This window comes from Capra hircus, chromosome 1, assembly GCF_001704415.2.
Source record: "Capra hircus breed San Clemente chromosome 1, ASM170441v1, whole genome shotgun sequence".
Lineage (NCBI taxonomy): Eukaryota > Metazoa > Chordata > Mammalia > Artiodactyla > Bovidae > Capra > Capra hircus.
The window spans coordinates 63851294-63873867 of record NC_030808.1 but is presented as its reverse complement, the minus strand read 5'-3'; the positions used below and the strand labels follow the sequence as shown (position 1 = coordinate 63873867).

At 41.9% G+C, this 22574-nt stretch overlaps 1 protein-coding gene across 1 annotated transcript in view; it reads right to left on the bottom strand.

Moving 5' to 3' along the window:
* ARHGAP31 (Rho GTPase activating protein 31) overlaps window positions 1-22574 on the bottom strand; it is a 121643-nt gene that overhangs the window by 38025 nt on the left and 61044 nt on the right. The window contains exons 2-6 of the mRNA XM_005674953.3: window positions 13581-13683; window positions 10983-11127; window positions 2677-2759; window positions 1408-1515; window positions 591-733 (exon numbers count right to left, since the gene is read on the bottom strand). Of these exons, the coding sequence (XP_005675010.1) occupies window positions 591-733; window positions 1408-1515; window positions 2677-2759; window positions 10983-11127; window positions 13581-13683 (582 nt within the window). The remainder of the gene's footprint in view (window positions 1-590; window positions 734-1407; window positions 1516-2676; window positions 2760-10982; window positions 11128-13580; window positions 13684-22574) is intronic.

The window sequence follows — 22574 nt, the reverse complement described above, 5'->3', positions numbered from 1 at the left end:
GCGTAGCACAAAGAACTATATTCAGTATCTTATAATAAACTATAATGGAAAAGAACCAAAAAAGAATATAGGTGCGTGTATATGTATAAATGGAACAAACACAATATTTCAAAATAATATAATTGAATATAATTTCAAAATAATAATCAATTATATTTCAATTTAAAAAAGAAATGCTTGCAAAGAGAAGGCACTCTGAACATATATGCAAGCATGAACAGGATGCTTAACTCACTCACTTGAGCCTTCTGCAATATCATACTGGAAGTAAAAATAAAAGCTAATAGTTGGGGGGATATTGCCAGTGCCTCTAGATAACAACTGGAAGAGTTTAAGAACTCACTAAAAAGAACAGTATTCAAAGTCACCACACCAAGTTCATGGGATAGGCCATGTGTGCAACTGATCAGAAACATACTAGAGCCACCTTTGCTGCATTGGCACACACGTCTACACGCATGATCCTCAGACACAGTGTTGTAGCGCACATACATAGCTGACACTGAGAGCTAGATCCCAGCCCACTCTGACTTATTCTTGGATCCCGTGCCTCAGGCAAAGAAGAAGTGAATGCCAGGAGCAGCCATTACCATCGTTCTCCAGTGACCCGGGGGTACCGTTGTTAAAGATTTGATCCACATGATTCAGTATGAATTCAATCACCACCTGCTGGACCCGGACTGCGAGGAAGGCTGCATCTCCATTGCAACCAGTGGCTTCAATTTCTTTAGATCTGAACCGCAGAAGAAACACATTCAGTGAATGAGTCTGCCCCACCTACTGAAGCATAAGTGGGGAGCCAGTGGGCGTTTTGAACAGGCCCTAATTCCTAAATGTATACAGCTTGTTAATTTGTATTAATGTAACTATTTAAGATAATTGAAGAGACGGTTTAAAGGTTGTGAAGCCCAACACACTGGACAACTTGGAGACAGTCACCAGGTACTATAAACTGCAAAGCTGTAAACACTGTATTACTCAATATATAGGAATTGATTTTATTTTTTTCATAGGATCTCCTTCAAGTTCCAAAGAATTGTTCTAAGGGCAGGTCATCATTTACAAAGTCATGTGAAGCAGCTAATTCAGGTTCTAGCTAGCGAGGACCCCACCAAAACCAACAAAAACCAAGGAACCCCAAAGACTCAGAAAGACCTTTCCAGGAAATTATAACATACAGATCCATCACACTGGCCACATCATGGCTGTAGCCAGAATATACTTCTGGGTTCCAGAGTTTCCAAGGTTAGCAAGCAAGGGCTGTAAAAATCACCTTTAATTCCTCGGTGTGACAAATAACCACTTAGCCAAAGGTCTGTCTACCAGGGGGCTCAGTTTTGAAGAATCCAGGTTTCGTGTGAATTGGGGGCTGCTTGGAGCCCACTTGAGGTGAGGGGAGGTGGTTACCTGAGGAGGTTGGGTGCCCACACCAGGGCCAGGTTCCTGGCATGCATGTTGGTCTTGCTGCTGAAGGATGCGATGTGGGCCAGGTGTCGAATCAGGTATTCCAAGGTCCTGTAACGGTTCATTAAAAAAAAAAAAAAAAGTAAGAATCTTCAGAGTCTGTGTGAAACCTGACATCTGGAGATAATTTAAAGGTTGAGTTAAGAGATTCTAAATATGTCTATTTCATGAATTTTAGAAGGTTATCAGGAAGATATCAAGATAGATGGAAGTAACTTTCTTGGCCCTAGGAGCACTGGCCATGGGTGAGGAGGAGACAGTCTCAGCAGAAGTCAGCTGAGGATGCTAGCGCAGCCAGAGATGGATCCCGGGACTCACAGTGCTCGGAGCCTGTGCCTCCTGTCACCGAGGGCAGCATGGCCTCCACACAGTCTTGAAACTGGCCCTCATCTCAGCTTTTCTGTAATTCTTCCAGCTATGGGCACCCTGGCACTGGTTAAGGAACTCATCTGATGGATGAATACCATCTGTTATTGCTGGGATGTTCTTATACCACATCAAAATCTGCCCTCTTATAAAGACCTGCGTAGGTTTAAGAACCACTGGGATTCCCTGGTGGCTCGGATGGTAAAGAATCTGCCTGCAATGCTGGGAGACTGGAGTTTGATCCCTGGGTAGGGAAGATCCCCTGGAGAAGAGAATGAGATTCCACTCTAGTATTCTCGTCTGGAGAATTCCATGGACAGAGGAGCCTGGTGGGGATAGTCCATAGGGTCACAAAGAGTTGAACATGACTGAGTGATTTTCACAGGGAAAGGTGGCACAGTTAGGGACTAAACTGTGAGGAGGAGAAAGGATGAAATGATGTAAGGGATGGTATTGACAAGCATACAGAGACATCAGTCAGCCAAACGCTCAAGAGTGATGGTCAAACCCTGTTTAGAAACCATCTTGGTTTCCACTGATTTCATTATGCTATGAACCTGGGTAAGAATCTAGACTATCTCTGTGAGACTGGCCTGGAAATCAGAAATGATTCTTATGGGACTCCGAGGTGTACCCTGAAACTAATGTAGACATGGGCTGTCCCTTCCCGCCAGGCTCTCTGGTCAGGCCCCAACATGCTCTGACACAACTGACCTGTTCGCCTACCTCAACCTACCCCAGAAAGCCACTGTCCACTGAATTTGTCCCCTTTTTTGATGCCAGCCTGCATCTGTGGTATTATATCACATTGAGAGAATGTGAATTTCTTTTACCAAGAATTCTTACCTGTAATGGGATGGAGGGAGCTCCTGGATAACATTTTGGATTCGGGCCAGTTGGCCTTCTTCTGGGCAATGAGACACTGCCTCCTGTGGACAGGAAATGAAGCAATCCAGTGAGCGCTCAAGAAGGGGGACACCCCCCTGGATCTGCAGGTTTTATTCAGGCTTCTGGTACTCCAGCCTCCCAACCATGCCTAGAGACCATCCTTCCAGGAGGCACACTTTTCTAGAAAAAACAAACCACTAAAATCTCCGAGGGTTCAGGATGCAAAGTGTCTAACAACATGGGCACACCGCTCTGTGTCCTCAGATGGTAGGTAGGCGTCTGGTAAAGATGGTATGGAATCTCGGGTGTGTTCTGCGTGCCAGACAGAGTCCTCACGCTGGGAGAGAGAAGCAGAGGCAGAGACAGAGAGAAGTGGAGATGACAGGGTGGCTGCCTGTTTACTCGGCCAGCCGTCTTTTTGGGTGCAAACAGCCACTTCCATCTAGCCTGAGACTTTCCTGTGACCAGGCAGCCTGTCGTTGATTCCAGGAAGTGGGGACCACGTGAAGACATGCCTTCTCAGCAGGATAAGAGCTTTGTCCCTGATACCCGGTGGCCTTGTCCGGACTTGCTCTTTGGTTGTTTCCTGTGTGGGTATGTGGTTCCCAGCTCAGCCCAGGCCCTCAAGAGAGGCAAGGGCTTCAGTACACACAGTGTGATTCCAAGCCTGCCTGGGGCTCCTGCACAACACAGGTGTCCCCGACAGATTCACCTATACCCCGTCCTGTGAGTCTGTCCTGCCTATGCTCACATTCAAGGGCCCCTCCCAATGGCTGAGTACTCAAGACTGCCCGCATGGGAGCTGTACCTGAGTTCAAGGTCAGCAGTCACATCTTTGTTTTTTCACTACATTATGGTTTACTACACTAAAAACGCACAAATCTCTGATACAGCTTCCCAAGTCCTTTCATATGTATAATAACTGTGTAACCCCACTCAGATCGAGACACTTTAAAAGGGCTCAACTATTGGCTCCATTTTCCTAAGTGGAACATCATACCAGAGCTTTGGCCACCAACGTGTTTTTGTTTGACTTTTTTATTTAATTGAAGTAAAGCATTCACAGAAGCTAACCATTTTCAAAGGCAATCAAAAAATTTCTATGTGGGAAAACTCTACTTCATTTCCTACTCAGAAGTGGGGAGACACTCGGGGCTCAGAGGGTCACAGTTGTCTCAGTCTTCTGCTGGGTTTGCAAGCCTCAAAACGGAGCTGGCATAAATATGATTTCTGTCGCAATTCTTGCTTTTTGAGATGTGCAGATGTAGAGGGTAAGGACCAGAATAGAGCCTAGAGAAAGCACCTGATACCTCTGCCCTCTTCCTGGGCTCTGTCATTTAGGAAACAGATTTGTGGCGGAGACCCCGACTCTCAAGACAGGGAGAATCTGATAAAGCAAGTGAAGGGAGAGAGCCTCAGAGGAAGGAGGGGTGAAGGAATGAGGCGCGGACCCTCCCACATTCTGTCCTGTGAAGGGTGGGGAGGCCTCTCTTCCTCTCTTGGCAAACAGAGGACGAGCTTTGCAAAGCTTTACACCCACCCCCTTCCCAAGCCCCTACCCCACCCCCACTTTCTAAAAGTGTTTCTTAGGAAAAAAGGTGTAGGTCAATTTAACAGCATTCATGGAAAGTTCCTTTAATATTTTAGGAAGCTGTTAGTCACCTCTGTTCCGAGAGACTGGGCGGGCTCACCCCTGATGCCTGCAGGTCCCATGTGGGATCATTTTATTATTCACAGCTTCTCCCCTTCGCACCCCAATCCTATTTGGAAGCTCTCTAGATCATCACTGTTCTCCCAGAGGGTCTGCTCACTGCAAAGCTATTTTTCCATCTCTTTGTGTTTCCATCTCTTTGCTGTCCAAAGAGATGGACAGCAGAGTCCATCACTGGGGAATTGAAGGAAGGGAGTTGACACTTTGCCCATCCCAATCTTTTGCCTAAAAGAGAATTTCACTCAACATTACCCAGGACAATCTTGCTGACGGTTAAACTTTAAAAAATCCAGGTTGAATCTGTGACCATTTGTTCTCTTCCAGTCAGTATCAAGAAGACCAGCTTCCTGCACTTTGAGGACTCTGGCAAGGGCTGGTCTCCCATCCCCTCTGGCCAGGCCCAGGCTCTAGTTTCCTCTGTTTACCTGAATACCACCTTAGCCCCTGCACTCAGGCAGCCCCATTCCCAGGATGGATAAGCAACCCGGGTCTGTCCCTTCTAACTGCACCCCAGCTGCAACTCAGCTTTTACCTTTTATTTTGTATTAATTATTTAAAAATTATTATAAAGCCATTTTTGTCATTTTTAATTATTTTAAGTGATTAGGTTAAAAAGTTATTCATGCAGAAGGTTTAAAAAATGCAAAACATTCAAAGGAATACACAGAAGAAAGTGTCTTCCTTCCAACATCAGACCCTCAGTCTCCAGAGACAACAACCACCGTTATCTTCCAGACAGTTGTTATACCTTCCTGTTTTTGTCACACCTGTGGCAGCAGGCACATGGCCCATCTTCAAATTCCTTGTCTCCCATCACTTCCTCCTTGCTTGCTCCCTATGGGCCATGCTGGCCTCCATATAGTCCCTTAAACAAGCTTGGCACGTCCTCGACAAGGGCCTTGGTACCTGCTATTTCTTCTCAGCGTCCTCTTCCACCAGATACCTGCACAACTTGTTCCCTCGCTTCGTCTTTGTCTGTTCAAGCATCACTCACTGGCGACCTTTGATTATCAGTCCCCAGCATTCTCTGACTTGTGCGTGCGTGCCTGCTTAGCTGTCTCTGACTCTCCGTGGCCCCATGGACTGCAGCCCGCCAGGTTCCTCTCTCCTTGGAAATTTCCCAGCCAAGAATACTGGGGGGGAATTACCATTTCCTAACTCAGGAATCTGAGGATCTTCCTAACTCAGGGATCAAATCCATGTCTCTTGCGTCTCCTGCATTGGCAGGTGGATTCTTTACCACTAAGCTCCCAGGGAAGACCTCTCTGACCTGTATCCTGCATTAACTGTCTTTGAAGTGCTTATCAACAGTTCTCACTATCGAGTTATGCATTAGATTTATTCGTCCTCTATCTCTTTAATTAAAATGTAAGTTTCATGAGAACCCTGTGGCTCAGCTGGTGAAGAATCCATCTGCAATATGGAAGACCTGGGTTTGATCCCTGAGTTGGGAAGATCCCCTGGGGAAGGGAAAAGCTATCCACTCCAGTATTCTGACCTGGAGAATTCCATGGACTTCCATGGAGTGGCAAAGAGTAGGACATGACTGAGCAACTTTTACTTTTCACGGGAACAAGGATTTTATCTGACTTGCTTGCTGAGCACCTGGAACTGTGTCTGCCTAGTATAGATAGCAGGTGCTCAAGAGATGTTAGTTGTATTAAGTAAGTGAATGAATCTGTATTTTGCTTTGCATTTAAAAATGCCAGAAAGCCCCACTTTGGGCCACACTTCCAGGGCAATACCATCCGAGGACCAAACCTCCTCGGTGGGGAGCATCAGCTTTACTGAGACAATTCCTCTCACCTTTCGGCTCCTGAAGAGGTGACCAATCAGCCTGGTTTGCCTACAACTGAGAAGGAGTGTCCTGGAACTCAGGACTTTTCCGAGTTAAAAGTGGGCAAGTCCCTGGCAAACCAGGGCAGTTGGCTGCTGTCACACTGGCAGACATCTTGAGCTCACACCCTCTACCTGATGCCACACACCAGTGGTCCACCCCCATCGACACTTCAGATGACGTGTGTGGGCCAACCAACTGCCAGCAAATGTGTACTAGTCAAGAGTCACAACAGCCTCCAGTGGCTGGAGAGCAGGGAAAGGAAGCACAAAAATTAGTAAAATAAATATGCTTTCTGTCCTTAGGAGGCTTACAGTTTAATGAGGGAGATGGACACACAAAGATGTTATTTCAATACAAAATGTAATGCCTCTTTAAACTGCCTTCTCCAAAAATACTAAATCAGCAAGCAACTTTTCTCTATCTTGGGTTTAATTATTTTAGCTGAATCAATCTGATCTAAACTGAATTTTTCCTAAAATGAACTTTTTTTCTGATAAAAATAAAATGTAGTAGGTTTAACAGTTGCTTCCAAAGATATCAGGTCCTAATCTCAAGAACTTGTAAATGTTACCTTATTTGGAAAAAGAGTCTTTGCAAGTGTGATTAAAGCTTTTGAAATAAGGAGAGTCTCGTGGATTATTCAATATGTGTGTGTGCAATTCAGTTGTGTCCGACTCTTTGCGACCCCATGAGCTGCATAGCCCACCAGGCTCCTCTGTCCACTGCCTTCTCCGGCCAAGAATACAGGAGTGGGTTGCCATTTCCTTCTCCAGAGGATCTTCCTGACCCAGGGATCTAACCCTCATCTGTTGGGTCTCTGGCATTGGCAGGCAGATTCTTTACCACTAGCGCCACCTGGTGGGCCCTTAAAAGAGGGAGGCAGAAGGAGATAATGACAGACGAGAAGGCAGAGAGACTATGGGAGCAGAGAGGTGGCCACAAGCCAAGGCATGCCAGCAGCCACCAGAAGCTGGAGGAGGCAAGAAACAGGCTTCCCCCTAGAGTCTCTGTAAGGATCCATGGCCCTGCTGACACCTTGATATCAGCCCAGTGAAACTGATTTCAGATTTCTGGACTCTGGAACTGTGAGAGAATAACCTTCTATTGAAAAAGCCACCAAGCTTGTAATTTGTTACTGCAGCCACATAAAACTAATACATGTACTTAAAGGAAATAAAAATCACGTGCTATCTCACCACCCAGACATAGCTACTGTTAACCTACTTACATTGAAACCTAAAAGAAGCAATCTGCCCGGGGCTTCCCAGCACCAAAGACGAACACTGCCATCACTTCCTATGTATTGCATATACTGCTTTTTTCCATTTAACTTTGTGTTGTGGTCTGCAAATAGTCTTCAGAAATATGAAGACTATTTCATGGCTACACAGGACTTAAAACAATAGATTTATTATCATTTATTTAACCCTTCCCTTATTGTTGGACATGTAGATACTCCCTAATTTTGTTACTGCTACTACAGCAGTGAAATATTTGTAAATCAATTATTCATGTGCACATCTGATTATCTTAGAATGGAGTCTGGGAATAGAATTACTGTATCAAAAAATATGAGCATTTTAGGACCCTTGATAGTAATTTCAAATGACTTGCTCGATGTCCAGCCAGTTTACACTTGCAGTAGAAAACTATGACAGAGCCAGCGTCACCACAGGCTTGGCAACGTGAAATACTAACATTAAAAACAATTTTTTAATTATGAAAATACAATTTTTCTAATACATTTATACTTTTTAAATAACTATGTTTCTTTACAAATTGTCTGTTGAGGTTCTTTGCTCATTTGTTTAGCAGGGTGTTGAGTGTTTTTTCTTCTTTATTGATATGTAGGAGTTTTATATAATTAAAAAATATTCATCTCCTGTCATCTTTATTGTAAATGTTTTCCATAGTTGGTCATTCACCTTTTAATTTTGTTAATGTATTTTTAATGTATAAAAATCTAATGTTTATGGAGTTTAGTTTGTTAACTTTGTCTCTGGTGATTTTTTTTCCTTTGCTTTTGCTCTTAGAAAATCCTTCACCCTGAAATCTGTTAAGTGGTAAGAATGTAACTTGACTTCTCCCCGCTCCCAGCACTTAGCCAATCTTCCTAACATTGTTTATTGAATTGTTCCTTTATTAGTTTGGGATGTTTTCTGTATTTCATATTAAGCTATTAAATACCTGAGCCTATTTAAGAGCTGTTAAATCTAGTTTAAAAAACAATGTGGCAGAGTCTGAGACAGAATGTTAAATCTTTACTTCCATTTACTATCTGTACAAACCCAGGCAAGAGTCACTTGAGCCTCAATTTACTCATCTGTAAGAGACAGTAAAACCTATTTCACAGAGTTTTTTTGAGGACTGAATGAAATAATATTTGTAAGAAGCTTATCATATAGTAAGCACTAAGTAGCAGATATCATCATCATCATTACTTCATTAATAGCTTTCTAATCCTATTATATTCCACTGAAATGTTATTCCACTTCATCTGTGCAAGTAAGTTTAAATAAATCATTGTAAGAATGTGTGACAATGTAATAGAGCTGTTCCCATGTCCCTGGAAAAGGTTTGCTTATATTTTCATAATTCTGTGATTTAGAGAAATTTACTCAACTATAAATTCAAGGATAAATAGTCACGAGATCCTGCCTATGTAGAGCTCACTTGTCACAACAAAACATCTTTTATTTCTTAGTGTCCTTAAACTATATCTAAATACAATGTTAAGTTCTCTTAAGATTTGATGACAAGTGGACAGTAACATTGCTTTGATATTTTCTGTTGCTGTGGAAGACAGAATGATTAGCAGTGTCAGGGAACAGAAGCAGGGAGAGATAAACATGGATTTTGTTTTGACACTATAAACAAGATCTACGAAGAAACTTGTATTTCTGAAATTTCTAGACAAAAATTCCTATCTATCCCTAACTATCATAGAATTAAACTTAATTAAAATAAGTTGGACTCATTCAGCTATTTAACATGTGATGTTTTAGTCTTATTTAAGGATGAAACTATTATACTGTACTAAGATTAAAACTATGTAGAAAACAAGAAAGTCTTATGCACAAATTAAAACAACAGTAAGATATATTTTTGGTTGATTAAGATTGGGAAATAATTTAGTAAATTAAAAATACTCAGTGTTGGCAAGGCTGCAGGAAAAAGAACATTCTTATGTCTCTGCAGAACTTGGCAACATGTGACAAAATTTTAAATAAGATCCTTTTACTTAGTAAATCTACTTCTGTGATTTTTTTCCATAAGGATATAAACAGAAAAAAGTATAAGGATATATGTGAAAAAATGTTTACTATAACATTGCTGATAAAAGTAAAATGTTAAGAAACAAAATGTCTAAATACCCATCAGTAGGAATCTGGTTTAAGAAATCACTGTGTATATGAGATAATACCCTGTAAAAATAGTGTCTCTCTCTATTTTTTACCATGGAAGGATGGTCAAATTGTTGAATTAGCACTGTTCCATAACATCAGAATGTATTGAATAGTACTGAGGGACAAAAATAGGGAGAGAGAAAGGGAGATACCGAGAGAGAGGCAGACAGATAGACAGATCTGTAAGGGTATCTTCTGAAATGTGAATAGCACTCATTAACTCCTACGTAATTTCAAATTAAAGAACATTTATATGTCCAAAATAGGTTTATTACAAGAGACATAAGAAAGATTCTTGCCCATGGTTAGAGCCTTGGTCTGGTCCTTACCAATAATTGCAAGTCTTCCATAAACTTAATTTCAAACATCCCCTCTGGCCACCCTACTTCAACAGTTTACTGAGTTCACTGGGATGAATGATCCATTGATCTATTTTTTTCACTGCTACCCGCCTTAGGCCCTCCTGTCTCTTCTTATCCAGACAAAATTCTATGGTCAATTATTTCACTCACTCGCTTGCACACACTCTGATCCCCCTCCCCCTCTTTTTCTAGCTGAGCCTCAGCCTTGGCTAAACCCAACTCTTCACCTACTCGGCACCTCCCCCACCCCCATCACAGCCAGGTGTTCAAGCCCTGTTTTTAAGGCTGACACTACAGACATGCTCTAAGCATTTATTCTCCTTTTCCCGCGGGGGTGGGATTTGGTGATGCTGCACCTGCTAGGTAGGCGTTCTGCTCTTGCCCATTTGTCCTCCACCACCCAACTCACTAGCCCAATCTACACTCCCCCTTAGCTGCTTTTTCCAGAGTCTTCTCTCTCCTCAGCTTTCTGACCTCTCTCTTGATTTCTGTTTAATTCTCTCTCCCCTCTCTACCCACCCACCTCTTTATACAACTCCCAACAGAAACACGGAAGGAACAGCCTGAAATGAATTAACCATGCGGGTAGCATCTGAAGTCTCAGGTTCCTGTTCTGTTTGGGGATAGAGTGTGACCTTGGGCCAGTCCCTTCGTTCTCTGCTTCTTTGTTTCCTTCCTATCTACGGACGCACATTTGGTTACGTAAATATGGAGATGGTTTAAACTAGCTCATGTAAGCAAACAAACATTCTGAAAATGTAAGATAGGAAAGATATAGCAAATAGTGCCATCACCCTGCTTTCTTCACAATACCATCCTAATTCCATCACCAAGATAATGGCAACCAGCTGGTAAGTATTATTATTGTAATTTTAGTGCTGAAACTTTCTTTGGCCCATCCATGCATCCCACCCAGCAACCATAATGGAAATCCAAACACTCACCGTGAATTTCTCATAGAGCTCATAAGTCAGGAGGGGGTTGGGCAGCTCCCGAAAGTAAAGCTTACAGAGAGAGCCCACACAGTGGATGTCCTGGAGGTACACTTCCCTTGTCAGATCTGGACATTGATCTGAGCCAAACTCCTGCCTGAAACAACACAGACAGAGACATAACAATCCCAGGAACATGTGTTCCATGTCAGCAGCTACTCGGGCTGCTTAGAGGGTGAAAAGACCCTAAACTGCTGATCTGACCATATTTTTGACCTTGATTCAAAAAGACCTTCTATTCCAGGCCCAAGAAAGCTACGAAAGATTTCCACTTTAGGTCTGGGTCATCCCTGCAGAAGCTGCTGTAATGAGAAAGACATAATCCCATTTACGAATGGCTTCCTAATGGCATTATGTCTGTAGTTTCAATCGTGAACAGTGAAGAAATATGAAAACAATCTCCCAAAAACCCTGTTGAGATTTCAGTTTTTCCAAAATATTGTTCTAAATGAACTTCTCTCTCTTGGAGGAGAAACCAAACCCAGGGTGAGTCAGATTGTTATCATTCATGTCCACGTATTCATGTCAGCCAACTTGTTTTATCTGGAGACTCAAACTCAAGGTCTGAGAACTTCAATCAACTCTCTCTTTGGTACTGAGTGGAAACTTCTAGGCTGCTTGACAGTGACTCCCACAGGGCAAATAAGCTTATAAATATCTTCTTAAACACTCTATAGTGGGGTGTTTGAGAACATCATCAGATTCTAGGCCTCATTTCTAACTGAAAAAACACTTCTGAGCATGATTAATGAATATACTGCCTCAAATGGTATATACTTGCAAGTTAAAAATTTATTTAAAAGATGATAAATCTGAGCGTTAATACAGAAGAGAAGTTAGGTTTTTTGAGAGTATTCATTTAGTCAGGCAAGAGGTGACAACGGCAACTGGACTCTCAAAACCAGCATCTGGCAACAGCTTGCTGCCCCTTCTCCTGTGGTTCTGCCCTTTAACAAAGAGAAGGGAGATCCCTGATGCTTCCAGAACCTGAAAAGGACTGAGTGAGGCCTTGAAAAGAAAACCATGCAGTGGCCTCATAAATTCACAGGCATGTGTTTTTTTCACAAGGGCAGAACACAAACAACTTAGAGCTTATTCATCTAGTTAGCCAAAAATCTCCCTTGTCAAGGCTAAGGTCAGCCCTTAAGTGAAAAAGAATTGGCCATTGTCCAAGTGTCCTTCCACAATACCACCTTCTGTGCAGTATGCTTCAGAGCTGAGAGTAAACCGGTACTTGCTGTTGAAACTCTGAAAAATATCACGTGAGTAAATCAGTGAACTGATGTAAGCACACAGATGTGTTAAAATCTATGGCTGCAAAAAAACAGCTATTTTTAAAATAGTTATCACTTCTCCGGGAGTAAAAAGGATGTTTTATTCCTGTGGTATAGTTTTATGACAATTGAGATTTGAGGAGGAGGGGCAGAAAACTGAATAGGAGGAAGAAGATAAAAATGACTTACCTGCACAGTGTAAAATTTACACATTAATCCTGTAACAATGTTTTATTTTAAAAGTCTACATTTGTAACTAAAGAATATATAATAAATATATTAAAATGTATTCTTTTGTATTAAAGAACAATCTTTAAAATACATAAACCTATTATTTTAGTCCTAGTACACTATATATATTATATATAAAGTCTATATTCTATATATATACCTATGTGTGTGTGCTACGTCGCTTCAGTCATGTCCAGCTCTTTGTGATGCTGGACTGTAGCCACCAGGCTCCTCTGTCCACAGGCTTCTCCAGGCAAGAATACTGGAGTGGGTTGCCATGCCCTCCTCCAGGGGATCTTCCAGATTCAGGGATCGAAGCCACAGCTCTATGTCTCCTGCATTGGCAGGCAAGTTCTTTACCACTAGTGCCTATATTGTATGTAATGTATATATTCTATACATACACTACATATACTACTTTTATTTCACAGCTATAATATCAATATATATTTGAAGATTACTGTCCTTTTAAGTCAAAAAATTCTGGGATACATTTTAGAATTGTTTAGGATAAATCCATAGAATTGGAAATAGTTCCCGTATCAGTAATTTCAAAAATACAGGCATCAGTTAGGGAAATGCACAATCATGCAGACTTCTGATCTTCCGAACCAGAGGAAATTGTCAAATGTCGAGTGTGTGTCAACAGAAAAGCTCACACTGACCTCTAAGTTCTGAATACCATGTAACGGTATGGGATCTGAGCTTTGGATCAGCAAGTGAGTAATAATAAATCATTTTTTCCCAGCTTGTAATTTAAATCATTTGAGTTCAGCTGAATCCACCTAAGAAGAATAAATCTGGTGCAAGACATAGGAACCGATTAAAAGCCCCCAGGAGTTTCTGTTGGAAGGAATTACATCAGATTGAGCTTCCTGATGAGATTAAAAACAGTTAGGCATCTGAAAACATTAGCACTTGATCTTGTGCCCTGACATCCTTCCCTCAATCCCTTCAGTTTTTAGTACTCCCAGCACTTGCAGATAAACGTATGGACAGAGGAAGGATCATGGGAGAATTCTTTGGGGGCGATTCTTGGGCTTACCTTAGCCGTTGTATGTTTGAGGTGACTCCTGAAAGCCGATAAATTCCATCCACTATGCCGTGAGTCTCTATAAATTCTGCACAGCTCTTCAATACATATGGAACTATGTAAAGGAAAAGAAAAAAGCATTAGGTTTAAGTCTGACTGTCTTTTAGAGATAGGCTTTTAAAAATCCAGGTAACTTTAAAGAGAAGTAAGGAACACATATGAGTTACAAGTGGAAACAATTACGTTTAAATGGGAGATGATGTTCTTTGGTATTTAAAAAAAAAATCATAGGGTTTTGTTAAAGTTGGAAAATGCGTGTGTTTTAAGAGTTAGGTCTTAAAGAATTTGAAAAATATGCAAACACTTGGATTTTTGAAACCAGCGGTGACCTTGGAAATCCCACAAGTCAGTCTCCTTATTTCACTGATTCTCCCAGTGTGGTCTCCTGACCAACAGCACCAACCTCTCCTCGGAACTTGTTGGGAGTGCAGATTCCCAGGCCCCACTCCAGACCCACTGAACTGGAAATTCTGGAGGTGGTGCTCAGCAATCTGTGTTTTAAAAAGCCTTCCACGTGACCTCTGTGATAAAATTAGAGAACTATTGCCTATTCTACACGTGAGGAAGCCAAGGGGCAGGTAAATTTATTTACCTCGCTTAAGAGCACTTGTTGCTTGTAAAATGTAATTAACATATGGAAAGATGCTTATGATGTACCTGTCTACCTATGATATAGATAGGTGAAAGAAAAGGCACAAAATCAAATATATGTTGTGAATTCAGCTATGTTTAGAAAACAGCAAAGGGAAAAAAGACTGGAAGAATATTTGCCAGAATGTTAAAGGTGATTTAAAAGTTAAACTGTTTTTTTTTTAAAGGTGAGAACCACCCCTCACTTCACCACCACCAAATGGGTCAAAGAGTCATTGATTGAATGGACCTCATAAAAGGGACCAACATGGCCTCTTGAGTTTCTGCCACTCCTTAAGTCCAATGTCTGGGTAGAAGAGTGTGGCTGTGCTGTTCTCTCCTCAGGGCTGAACCTGATCAGCCCAGCCAGCTCAGTGACCCAGAATGGAAGCCACAAGCCCTCTGGATGGCATGGAGAGACTCCATGACTTGCCACTTTGGTCCTTGGGCAGATCCACCTGAGGTCCCTCTGTGAGTGTGCTGTGGATGGTACGGAACTAACAAAGCCCTGGGTGCTGAAGTCTTCCGGCATAGAGGTAGGATGGAAACTCCATTACTGCGCTGTGCTCACTCCCCCAAAACATACACAATCCATTAATATCTTCAGTTCAGTTCAGTTCAGTCGCTCAGTCGTGTCTGACTCTTTGGGACCCCATGAATCGCAGCACACCAGGCCTCCCTGTCCATCACCATCTCCTGGAGTTCACTCAGACTCACGTCCATCGAGTCCGTGATGCCATCCAGCCATCTCATCCTCTGTCGTCCCCTTCTCCTCCTGCCCCCAATCCCTCCCAGCATCAGAGTCTTTTCCAATGAATCAGCTCTTCGCATGAGGTGGCCAAAGTACTGGAGCTTTAGCTTTAGCATCATTCCTTCCAAAGAAATCCCAGGGTTGCTCTCCTTCAGAATGGACTGGTTGGATCTCCTTTCAGTCCAAGGGACTCTCATGAATCTTCTCCAACACCACAGTTCAAAAGCATCAATTCTTCGGTACTCAGCCTTCTTCACAGTCCAACTCTCACATCCATACATGACCACAGGAAAAACCATAGCCTTGACTAGAAGGACCTTAGTCAGCAAAGTAATGTCTCTGCTTTTGAATATGCTGTCTAGGTTGCTTATAACTTTTCTTCTTAGATTAGACTAATACCAATCTATCAGTGCTTAATGCACTTGATCACACCTGCACACAATTCCAAGCTGGACTGAACCTTTACATGAGTAGATACTAGGCATTCAGACTCAACATTCTTCCTGGATTCTCTATTACAACACTTTCCACACAACTCCCCCACCATTTCAACCACTAATCATTTTAGGTGCTAAGTAAAACTCATCGTACTTACCATATCCCACCCACCTTTCAAAGACCATGCATCTCCAGAGCCTTTCCCCTCCAGGACACACCCTGTCATTCATGACCAACTTATCCCAGGTGGAAAGAGGGCAGGGAGTGAACTTGCACTTGGAACTATTGAGGCCAGAGACCACAGAGGTGGAACTACCTACCCCCATGAATGAATACAGGGTGGGAGTGGAATGTGATACATGAGGGGTTGTGAGCATGGGCAGGGGTCCAGAGTCCCTGCCTGGCTTCAAGCAGAACAGCTTTACTTTCATTTATTTTATGAAAAAGGTTCTTGGTGAAATTTTTGTCTCCTACCCTTGTGCCTCTAAATATATTTTATAAATAAATAAGTAAATGGCAAACAGAGTTCCAATGCTTAAAAAACTTGTCTTGTTTAAAAACAGATCCCTATTGTGCACAACAGGTTGACTCTCTCCACCACACCAAGCTGTTGTTCTGTAGCCTGCCACGGGTGGCCATGATGGAGAGTCCAGCTTTGGACTCCAAAGTGCCTTTTGTAACCTTGGGCAAAATATGCAGTACCTCTGTTTCTTAATTTCCACATCTGTAAAATAAGGATAACAGCGATATTAACCTCATAGCTAGGACTGAAATAATTACTGTTAACACTTAGCACAGACCCTGGAATACAGTATGCATTCTACAATAACAGTTGTTTCTGTTTGAAGCTTCTGTATGATGTAAGCTTATCATTTGTGAGATGCAGTCTTGGTGAAAACTGTGCTACCTCCTATCTGGTAGGCAGTGGGGCAGAGCTGACCAATGGCTTACAAGTTCATATTCACCTCCACTATGTGGAATGGGTTTTGCACCCCTCTATGGTTCAGTGTTTCTATTTGAAGTGATTTTGCTCACCTGATGCCATTTTTCTATGCACTGAGGTATATCTTCATAAAACAAAGGCAGTGGCACCCAACAGGGTACAGATTTTGTTAGATTTCTGAACTATGCATGCCCTTGATGTTTCTCAGTGTGTGTCCGTACCAAGGAATACGGCTGTTGCAGGGCACCGGTGGACTTGAGAGCTTGGGGACAGTCCCAAGGAGGACTCAAAGACAAAATCCTCAGCCTCGAAGGGACTTTATAAAGAACACTCCACAGAAGGGCAGTGCAGGGTCACAAGTCTGTCTTACCCCCTTCTCAAAGAGCCACCTCCCAGCACCAGGGCACTCCACCGCAGCCCCTCACGCTCTGTTTGTTTTCAAGGTGAGGAAAACACATTCCCGGATGGAGCCTCTGCCATAAATTTACTCTGGCTTCGGTACAGAGGCCCTAGAACCTCTTGTCCACAGCTCTGTTTAAACAGGAGGCAATTTTAAAACAATCCAAGGGAAAAGGCCATGGTCCCAGTCCCTGAGGAGTGCTGGCCTTCCTGGATTCTCGTCTCGGGTCAAGTTGGAAGACGCAGGAATTCTCCATCACTCACAGTGAATGGGAAAGGAGCCACTTGACCTCTGTAACCATCCAGCTCTAGAGCCAGAGCAGAGCACTTCTCAGACTGTGGTCCCAAAGAGGGCCAGCAGCTCACAAGTGCCTCAACGCTGAAGCTGAAGAATCACGGTCTAGACCAGTGATCCTCATACTTTAACATGGATACAACCCCCTGGGATCTTGTGAACATGCAGATTCCAACGGAAGGGTGGGTGGGAGTCAAGAATCTGCGTTTCTGACAAATTCCCAGGTGATTCAGATACAGCCAATCTGTAGCCCATGCTCAGGGTAGCAATGCTCTAATTGACTGGTAATATTTCAGGGGCTTATTAAGAGTTTAGTCTCAAAGTCTCAGAATTCTTTAGACTATTGTTCCTGGGGTCCAATAAAATTGGGGACAACCTAGGATTCTGGACAGGATAAAAGCTTGAAACAAAATAGCTGAGTAGTTAGAGATGGAAAGAAAGTGTCCATTGTCTATTTAGGTTGCTGTTGGAGGCTGGAGTCACAGAGCTAGTTCTGTGGGATTTACCATGGACCCAAAGAACTTCAAGTCTCCTCCTACAGAGGGGCACACAGTTGCTGATTATGATATAATGCAGTAACTTCTTCGAATTGTTGCACTGATGGTTCTCTAAGTCCCTTTCTTGTTTTGTTTTTTTTTCTGGATCAGCGACCTTAAACGTTACATTTTAGTTTGAGTACAAAATAAATCTTGAGGTGGTTTTCTATGATGAAAAAGAGCACTTTGATTTACGCTTTACAGTTTACAAATGTTTTAAAGTCCTTTGTTTCATTCGATCCAACTTGGTACAACTAAAAGACATTCTATACTTGTAAATAAACGTGGGGGTAGTCTCCTCAATTCTGAACCTCTTCAAGGGTTTAGGGAAGAAAAGACCAGCAGTCAAATCATTTCTTTGAATCCCCTCTAGAGGTAATGTCTGCTAAGCTACCCCAGCTCCCTGCATGGCCAGGATCTAACCAGATCTGGTGATGGAGAGTGGAAAAAGCACAGTTTTATTTGGTCAGTTATGCGGTCTTGGCAGCCACATTCTTTCACAATGCAAACTGCATTTGTGTTTCAGAGAAACATGGCACTCCCCCCTCCCCATTCTGGATTTTTGTTAAGGTCTTGGGCTGCTCAGATTTCATTTTCTCTCTGGGGGCTGCATCCCTAATCTTCAAGGTAAAGTCTAGTGAGGCAAACACACCATGGACTACTACTCAACAATAACTAAGAATGATACAGCATATGGGTGACAGAAGCCATATGATTCCATCCACACAGAACTGGAGAAAATGCAAACCAATTTATAGTGGGAGAAAGCAGGGAAGAGGCAGGACTGCAGAGGGGCTGAGAACACTTGGGGCATGATGGACACATTCATCATCTTGATTGAAGTAGTAGAAAAGACCAAGGATCACTGGTGGATAAAGAATCGATACTTGCAAAAGGGAAAGGCAAAGAGAGACAAGCGGCTGAACAGGGAAGAAAGCTTTGAGACTCTTCTGCTGGGCACAGGGGAGGGACGGAGGGAGGGCTTCAAGTAGTTCTGCTGTGCTTGAATGAGGCAGTTTTTCAAGAGATGAAATAAAGATTTAAATCCCTTTTCTGTTATTCTTGGGAGTCAGCAGAGAACTTCCTAGCTTTCCATCCCCCAGGAATCCAAGAGCTGTCAGAGCAGCTCCCCTGCTTCTCCCTCTGCCAGCTCCCACTCTGTATTTCTGCTCCCTCCTTCCTCCGGCGCGAGACTCCAACTCCGGTGCTGTGTTCCTCGCAGCCTCTGTGGGTCTTGGCTTGGCCAAGAGGCCTCTGTCCTGCAATTCTCCTTCTTCAGTTGCACCCCCCCACCCTCACCGGCTTTAGTTCTTATTCCTCCTTTCTGTTTTAACTTCTTTCTATTCCCTTCCTCCTGGCCTAATGTAGAGTTATAGAATTCGCAGTGTTTATTTTTTAAAGTATAACATTTTCTGTTTTTTACAAAAAAGCAAATTAACTGCTTTCTAATTTTCCAAGGGGAAAAAAGGTTTAAGTATGCCCTGTCTTCCTTGGAGTAGTTTCTTTTTTTTGTTCTTTTAACCGTAAACAAAACTGAGATACAAATCAAATGTCATAAAGTTCACCCTTTTCAAGCACACATTTAAGTGGTTTTCAGTATATTGACAGAGTTAAGCAACCATCACATTTCAGAACATTTTCATTACTCCAATTCCAGAACATTTCTCTACGTACAAGGTTATTCACTGCAGCCATATTTGTAATAGCATGAGATACTCCATCAACAGGAAGCTATTTATATAAATGATGGCATAGCCATATAATGGAATACTATATAGTCATCAAAAGAATGAGGAAACCTTCATACACTGATATACATGAAGTATATACTGATATACATGTAGCATTCTCCCAAGATAAATTGTTAAGCAAAAAGAATGAGGTACAGACCAGTGTAGCAGTATACTAACATTCGTTTTTTAAAAAGAGAGAATAAAAGAACTGCTATAAAATCCTTTGTACATGCATTAAATATCTATGGAAGGACACACAAAAACTTAATAACTTTAGTTGCCTGGAGGAAAATGAACTGGGAAGCTGGAGTCAGGGCTATCAGTAAGAGGGAGACTCTTCATTATATACTTTTTATACTTTTGAATTTTGAACTATAAGAATATATTACCTTTCCCCAATTTTTTCCATAAAAACCCAATTCAACAAATACTGCAAATCTGTTCTTACCCAGCACTAGGTACTGGGTGTTGCCTGAAATTATGTCATCTCCATCACTAAGCTGTGAGCTCTCTAGGGACAGTGAAGATAGCACTGTCTTATTCATAAAATAGCCTTGAAAACACAAGCACTTAAAGTGTGCTGCTAAACAAGGGATTGGTCATTACTCTCCAGATAAGTTTTCAGTGCTCCATTGATATCTGGGTCCTTCAAAGAAGAAAACACTTTTTATGTATCATGAAATAATAGTACTGCATAAGGTGCTATTTTTCTCTTTTAGTAGCCTCCATAATCATAGCCAATCCACAAAACAGGTAAAATTCTTGATTTTGAAAATGTGAAATATGATTCTCAGAGAGGTTATGTAAGTTGCCCAACATCACACAGCTAGTAGATGCCAAGTACACCTATCTGATTCAAACCCTCCTTGTCAGGAAGACAGGTTCCATGAGTCAGTGGCCAGGTATAGAGGCACCATTTAACCATTTAAGGAGAGCTGTTTGATTCCTTGCCCTTGACTAGAAAATGTCTGAAATTCTACCACTGCAGTCCCTACCTTATGGTGGTGATGGCTTTTAGGTCAATTGTATTTGACAAGGAAGCCAAGAAGACTCAATGGAGAAAAGACAGTCTGGGAAAATTGGATACTCGCATGTTGAAAATCAAACTAGACCTGTATCTTATACCGCTTACCAATATGAACTTAAAATGGACTAAAGACATGAAACCATGGAACTCCTAGAAGAAGACATAGGAAAAAAGCTCCGTGACATGCGTCTTGGCAATGACATCTAAAGCACAAGCAACAAAATAAAAAAATAAACAGGCAGGACGACATCAAACTAAAAAGGCTCTGCACGGCGAAGCAAACAACCAACAAAGTGAAAAGACAACCTATGGAATGGGAAAAATATCTGTAAACCACGTATCTGATAAGAGGTAAATATCCAAAGAATAAAAAGACCTCAAACAACTCAATAGTAGAAAACTAAAGAATACAGTCAAAAAATGGGGAAAAGATCTGGATGGACACTTTTCCAAAGACAATATACAAAAGGCCAACAGATACATGAAAAATGCTCAACATCACTAGCCATTAGAAAAATGCTAATCCAAACCATAATGAGATATCACCTCATGTTAGAACGACCATCATCAAAAAGATGAGAGATAGATGCTGACAAGGATGTGGGGAAAAGGGAATGCCTGTGCACTGCTATTGAGATTATAACCTGCTATACCCACTATGAAAAACAGTATGGGTCTTCAGAAAATTAAAAATATTAACAAAACTGCCATATGATCTAGTAATTACACTTATGGAAATATATCCAAAGGAAACAAAACCACTAACTTGAAAAGATATCTGCACCACCCAGTTCACAACAGCATCACTAACAATAGTCAAGACATGGAAACAACATGCGTCCCTCAAGATGATCCAATAAATACGCTGTGGCACACATATATACCAGAATAATATTCAGCCATAAAAACAAGGAAATTCTGCCATTTGTGACAACATGGATGGACCTTGAGGGCACGATGCTAAGTGAAATGAGTCAGACAGAGAAAGACAAATACTGTATGATCTCACTTATATGTGGATTCTAAGAAGAAAAAAAAGAGACTCATAGAAAAAGAGATCAGATTTGTGGCTACCAGAGGCAGGGATGGGGAAGGTGGAGAGAAGGAATTGGAGAAAGGTGGTCAAAAGGTACAAATTTCCAATCACAAGATATATAAGTACTAGAATTATAATAGACAGTATGAAGATTAGAGTTAATATTGCTGTACATTATATATGAAAATTAAGAGAGTAAATCCTAAGTGTTTTCATCATAAGGAAAAAATTTTTTCTTTTCTTTCTCTTTATATTATATCTATACGAGATGATGAATGCTAACTACACTTACTGTGGTAATCATTTCTCAATATATGTAAGTCAAACCATTATGCTGTACACCTTAAACTGAAATACAGTGGAGTATGTCAATTACTGGCTTCCCAGATGGCTTATTGGTAAAGAATCGACCTGCTAATGTAGGAGATGTGGGTTTAGTCCCTGGTTTGGGAAGATCCTCTGGAGGAGGAAATGGCAACCTGCTCCAGTATCCTTGCCTGGAAAACTCCACGGACAGAGGAGCCTGGCAGGCTACAGTCCATGGGGTTGCAAAGAGTCGGACACAACTAAGCACGGTTACACACATATCAATAATATCTCAATAAAACCTGGGGAAAAGAATAAAAAATGAAAAAGATACACAAATATAAAGAGCAAAGAGTGACTGCACCGTCCCTTTTACACAACATTCCCCAGTATCTTAAACAGTAAAAGAGACACACGCTGAAAAGTTAACAGCAAGTTTTTACTTTTCTATATTCTTTATTTTGCTTTTCTGAATTTTCTGTAGTGAGGATGCGGTACAAATAATGTTTTTAAAGAATGGGTTTTTTTTAAAAAAAAAGTTTTAGTAAAGAAGCCAAAGGGTTTTCTCAAGTAAGTGAGGCAATTTCTGTATGTTTGTTGAAGTCCTTCCCAATGACCCTGGGAGGTAATTACTCCTGGTTAAATAGAAGTATTTGCCTAACCTGCTGCCCTGGTGGGGCCAAGGACTAACTCTGCTCCACTGCCAGGTGAGGCTGATGACGTCAGATTGCATCCTAAAGGCCCCTCTTCTCCTCCCCTCCAGGCTCTCGGCTCCCAAGTCAAGATGGTTCTTTCCCACAGAAGTGTCCAGGTCCTCCCTCTGGCCCACACCCTCACTCATCCCACCTGAGC